The following is a 5,729-nucleotide window of genomic DNA, read 5'->3' on the forward strand; positions in this document are numbered from 1 at the left end:
GCGGGGGCGGACACGTGAGCGGAGTGAACCGGGACCCCGCTGCGCCGACGGGGATCAGGTCGCTACCGTGCGGCGGTGCGTAGACACCGGGGGAGAAAATAGTTGCATCGCGGTGGGACTCCGCACCGAGGCCGCGAGTTCCCGTCCGGCTTCTCCCCCTCTCACCGTAGTATTCCGCTCGAGTGGCGGTTTCGCCGGTGGAAGCCGGATGCCAGACGCGCATGCGCGGTGGCGAGGACAACGCTGGGCCTGACTGGTGTTTTCCTCCCCGGAGAAGGGTTTGACTCGTGGGCTGTTCTGTTGTCACCCCGTAGGAGGAGGCTGTGAGTACCAGCGTTGTCGTTCACCGTTCGTATCACCTCCAACGGTGCTGCCATAGACGTTGGCAACTAAAACCCCGGGAGTTCGATGGGGTTTAAAATCCACATTGTTCCTGTTTTCACAAATAGAACATTACTCTCACGAATCAGAAACGGTGTTAGAAATGCAACGGGCTTCTTATCATAATTATAATCTAGTCCGGGTTTGGCAGCTATAAACACGGTAGTTTGACTACTCTAAGTGCGGGTCTAGACGTGCTTTTAGGTGGTCTGCGTGTAGGAAGGAAAAAACAAAAGTTAAAATTCTGCGGTGTTTGAATGCACCATGTGAACCGACTGCTCACTACAGTACGCTTAACCGGAAGCGAACTTCGGCGTCACGGTGCCCGTCACGTCCCCTGTTTTTAAAGTCCTGTAATTCGACATCTGATCATAGACCTCATGGCTTTGTTCTTTTGAGAAAGCAGATCGTACTGAACTTGTCAATACTTTCCTTTATGTATAACGCATGGCAAATTGGGAAAATGTAACGTAATAGTACAGAGACATAAAAATGTTGTAAAAAATACTTTTTCCTTTCCTCACTACGTCAGATACTGTCACTTCTCTGACCCTTCAGCTTGGAACCAGTTACAAAGAAAAATAAAACTGCAGCAGTTTGTCTCTGATTAATAACAAACCTTGCATAATAAAGTTTAAATAAATAGTTAGATACAATGCTATATATAGTTTGACCTCTTCGGTCTGGTGTCTGGTGATTTTCCACAAGGAGTCATTATTTTATATTTGTCAAGAAATCCTCCTTTTGCTTTTGTGTACCACCACCACACCACACCTGCACGAACCATTTGGTAGTTTCACCATAATACCTCAAAGCAGAGAATGAAGGGAATTCATTTCATTTCATTGACACCTAACAACCAATTGAAACAATGTTCGGAACATGCATCAGGAAATCAGCCCTCGACGACCTTATTCCGCCAAAATAAATCCCTTTGTCTACAGTTAATAGCAACAACAACATAAAATAGCTTGATAACACTTGTCACGGCACATCTTCCTAATTTCTAATTTTATACAATCTGCCAGCTGATAGAATAGGAAGTACCCAGAAATGTGATGTTTTGGTTTGACAGTAACATGACATCACACTTTCTTCCCTGCTGCTATACAGAGGAACAACCTGAATTGGTTTTCTTATGGGGTGGGGGTTTCATGTTGAAAATGAAACATGTGAATTAGTATATCAAAGAGGCATTAATACTGTACTCTGCTGTCCTAGGAGCCCTGGGTGAAGAAAACCGCGTGAAGGGCCTCCTCACCGACGACGGCTGCCATGTCTGTGATGCTGTGCTGCTCTTTGAGTCTCAGAGGCTCTGCCACTGTGAGGTGGACGCCCACAGCGCTTCTTCCATGGGATTCCACTCCTTAAATCTTCAATCGTTTGAAATGGAGACTCTGTGTTTACGTCCCCTGTGTCCTGTCATTGTAGGGAAAGAAGCACGGCCAGAAAGTCAAGTTACACGTGCAGACCAAGAGAGCGGAAAAGATGAACAGACAGTGCCAAGTCAAGGTAAGTGTCTTTTCGTTTTGTTTTTTGTCGTTGTTTTTGTTTTGTTTTCTGCAGGTTTTTTTGGGGTTTTTTTATACCAAAATCACTTGAGTTCAACAAAAGTGTCAGTCATTATGGCTGGGCATTCCTCCAATGCTGAGGATACTGAATTCTACCGTTTGGCTAGTTGTGGCTTGATGCTGGCTTCAGAAAACATCAGACTGAATGGAAGTCAATGGAGGAAGAAGAAATATCTCATTAGAAAGTCAATACATATGAATACTAACGGTCTACTACTAATCTTGGTTGTGATTTGGAGTATAATTATCCATAAAGAGGATATTAAGGCTAATACCATCATGTATCATGATGAATCTCAGTTGGGTTATTTACTATGGTATTTTGAACATGTAAGCATGTACTCTATTGTACTGTTCTTGTAATAATGCATTGTGCCATATGACCCAGCCCTAACCCTATTAACTTAGTTAACTCATAAAATATAAGCAAAGTGTTTGTTTGCAGATGTCTATGGACAAAGATCGCTTCTGCAAGTTATGCAATATGGTGTTCAGTTCCCTGGTGGTTGCTCACTCACACTACGAGGGCAAGGTCCATGCCAAGAACCTGCGCAAAAATGGCCTCCAACCCACAGGCAAGTAGTGGAAGTTGTGCAAAGGCCAAAACAAAGTGTTTAAATGGATGTTGTATTGATCCTGCTATTGAGGGTCAAAATTCATCGGCAGTTTCTGCATTGTTATATTTTAGATACTTCATTTCTTTATGGGCCAAGCCTCACCCAAGCTTCAAATAACGCTGACCAGCATTCGGCCAATCCTGGTGGCGTGGAGCCCCAGGACCCCCCGGCCCCCGACACAGCCGGCGTGGGGCAGGAAATGAAGGACCCCAACAAGTACTGTGGGCTGTGCGCTGCCTCCTTCAACAACCCCCAGATGGCCCTGCAGCACTACAACGGCCGCAAGCACCAGAGGAACCAGGCTCGGCAGAGACTGCTGGAGGAGTTGGGAGATGAGGCCGAGCAGGAAACAGGCAGAGGTAGGAGCTGTGTAGCTGTTCTTTTCACATCCGCCTGCTTGTAAACTATAGTTGGATATTTGAACTGACCTTTATACTTCTTCCTTGTCTGCAGCCAGCTCCCTCATATGTCAGATGTGCAATATCCAATTCAACTCAGTGGAAATGTACCAGGCCCACATGCAGGGGAACAAGCACCAAACCAAGTGAGCTGAGCTGAATCGCCATCAATACAGTAGAAACTGTTCAGAGTAGCTATAAATATACACTATTCCAAGCGTTAAATGTCTGTATAACAGAAGTATTAGAATTATGATAAAGAATAATTGTTGTTTTGGACCAGGGAAAAGATGGTCACTGACCTGTGCAAGTCCCAGCAGAGGGTCTACGGCTCCTTTGCAGACGAACTGGCAGATTACATCCAGGTGCAAAAGGCACGTGGCATCAAGTCCAAGGCAAGCCACACTGTGGCTCAGAGCAGCCAGGCAAACAAGGAGGAGGAAGAGCAAGGCCCCAACGAGTGGGACAGTCTGCGTCCCAGCATGCAGGTGCTCAGCCACCTTCCTCCTCCCGGCTTCCCCCTCCCGCCTCCCGGCTTCCTCCTCCCGCCTCCTGGGTTCCCCCTCCCACCTCCCGGCTTCCCCCCACCACCTGCTGGGTGGGCTCCTCCATATCAGGGCTTTCCTGGGATGTCCCACTGGGACTACACCGGCTCCCCGTACTCCACTCTCCGGCCCAGGGGAAGGAAGCGGTACATCGAGCCGTCAAGCTCCTCTTCCTACACGTCATCTTCCTCCTCCTCCTCCTCTTCCTCATCCTCCTACAGCAGCACAAGCGACAGCGACGGCAGCGAATACAGACACCGTGAGAGGAAGAGGAGAAGGAGGCACAGGAGGGAGAGGAGGACACAAGAGGAATGTCCAGACGAGGAGACCCAGAGGAGGGGGAGAAGGAGTGCTAAGGAGGGAGATGGGGAGAGAGAAAGGAGGAGGAGAAAGGAGCAGAGGAATCCTGTGAAGAGGAGGAGAAGAGAGGAAGGTTCCCAGGAGGCTGGTGGTGGTGGTGGTGGTGGTGGTGGAGGTGGAGGAGGAGGAGGAGGAGGTCGAGGAGGACAACGGGACCCGGCGGAGACTGAGTCCAAGGCTGAAGAGAAGAACGAACAGAAGGAGACGCTTGGGCAGAGGGAGGAGCAGAGGGAGACAAGCCAGCCGACAAAGCCCAGACATAGGAAGGAGAAGAAGAGGAGTAAGGAGGAGAGGGAGGATCGTAGGACGGAGGAGGAGAGGCTGTGGGACGAGTCCATCCTCGGCATGTGAAGTGCTGCACTGTAGCTCCACCAGGTGGAGCTCTGCTTCATCTCATCCACAACAAGCATTCTAATCAACTTTCAACAGCTGACACTAAATGCTTCTTAGAACTGTTCCCAAAGTGTCACCTTAAATGGACGTGCTAGCTGGCTAGTAACTTATGTCTGGATTCAAGAGGTTTATTTGTCACATACATACGTTCATACTTATATGCAGTGAAATGTCTTGGCCTCGTGGGTCAATCCAAATCTTCTGCTGTTGGTTTTCATATCTAACTGAAGCATGTTTATGTTTCACTCTCAAACTTGCTTTCTACTATAATAACCGTTGGTTGGTATATCAACACATTTGTTTACATTTATACTAATATATTGTTTATGATTTAGCATGACATGTTTTAAGTCCCTGTTTAAATAAATCTGTTCTGAGTTTGTCACACCACAGGGAAAAAGTGTTATCAACCACCCAGGCAAATGGAAATGATTAAAAAGAAATCGCCAAGTATATAAAATTGGGTTTTAATATCATGGGGGGGGGAAAGCCATTTCCCTCCGTCTTGAGACGCCGGGGGCCTGTCTGCCGAAGACCCTGAAGTCACACCCGATCGCGTACCCAAATACCCAAAGAGTAGAAACATTTACATTGGAATGTTGTAATGTTAAACATTACAATGTTTAAATGTTCTGTGGCTGAACCCAGTGCCCAGTCCTGTGTCTCTAGTTGTTCACCTCAAACGCTGCTGCAGGCCAGGTCAGGGCTCCATGGCCTGCTAGCATGCAGCTAATGCTAGGATAACCAAACCCAGTGTGGTCAAACCCACAGAACTGTTATTTTTAGTTCCAGGTTCATAGGCGCCGATTCAGGTTTCTGCCGGTGGGCATGCGTACAGGGGCGCACAACGGAGCGGGGATTCCTTTTACTCCAGGTGTTTTTCCCAAAACAGCCTTGATTATTTCACCACTGATGCTGATTCTGACCCGGTGTTTATGTAGCGTTACAAGAGGCGCCAGGAAGAGTAGGGCCACCGTGCGTTGTCCGACCCTGATTTAGGCCCGCCCACAAAAAGCTGAGAAACATTTTAACGATCTAACGCCACAATTCAGTCCCACGTAGTTCAGTGTTTTCTCACGTTTTCAGCAATTACCTTTTAACGTGTGTAATGTGCAGCCAAGCCAAGGCAGGGGCAGTGATCCACCCGGGGACCGATTCCAAAAGTCCATTCGCTGGGCAGACGATGACGTTATATAGAGGAAACCCATGTGAGCATGGGGAGAACGTGCAAACTCCACACAGGAAAGCCCCTAATCTAGAGATAACCCACCGGGACCCAGTGCCAACAGCATCCTAGAAGGGAATCGAACTCAGGACCTTGTGCTGTGACGCAGCAGAGCAAGCACTGTACACGGTGCCCAGAGCATCATTGATGTGAATAAAAACTCTTGACATTTTGTGTGTGCGCGTGTTATCCCAACCACCGAGCAACAGGTATGCAGCCACCCCAACCCAATCACCTAG

General features: G+C 48.0%; 1 protein-coding gene across 1 annotated transcript; it reads left to right on the forward strand.

The window, feature by feature from the left end:
- The first annotated feature begins 1,634 nt into the window (after positions 1-1,634).
- zmat1 (zinc finger matrin-type 1) lies at positions 1,635-4,811 on the forward strand. The gene is made up of 7 exons (XM_080001096.1): positions 1,635-1,709; positions 1,813-1,893; positions 2,398-2,527; positions 2,641-2,928; positions 3,023-3,113; positions 3,251-3,960; positions 3,994-4,811. The coding sequence occupies exons 2-7, from the start codon at positions 1,870-1,872 to the stop codon at positions 4,221-4,223; spliced, it is 1,473 nt and encodes a 490-aa protein (XP_079857222.1). The 5' UTR covers positions 1,635-1,709; positions 1,813-1,869; the 3' UTR covers positions 4,224-4,811.
- Positions 4,812-5,729: the final 918 nt, after the last annotated feature.

The sequence above is a fragment of the Zeus faber genome, assembly GCF_960531495.2.
Source record: "Zeus faber genome assembly, chromosome: 5".
Taxonomy (NCBI): Eukaryota; Metazoa; Chordata; class Actinopteri; order Zeiformes; family Zeidae; genus Zeus; species Zeus faber.

Bases quoted from the DNA above. Each gene is read 5' to 3' on its own strand.
- zmat1 (XM_080001096.1), top strand. From the start codon at position 1,870: ATGAACAGACAGTGCCAAGTCAAG. The intron at 2,929-3,022 runs GTAGGAGCTGTG...CCTTGTCTGCAG, and splicing joins CGAGCAGGAAACAGGCAGAG to CCAGCTCCCTCATATGTCAG. The intron at 3,961-3,993 runs GTGGTGGTGGTG...GTGGAGGTGGAG, and splicing joins GGAAGGTTCCCAGGAGGCTG to GAGGAGGAGGAGGAGGTCGA.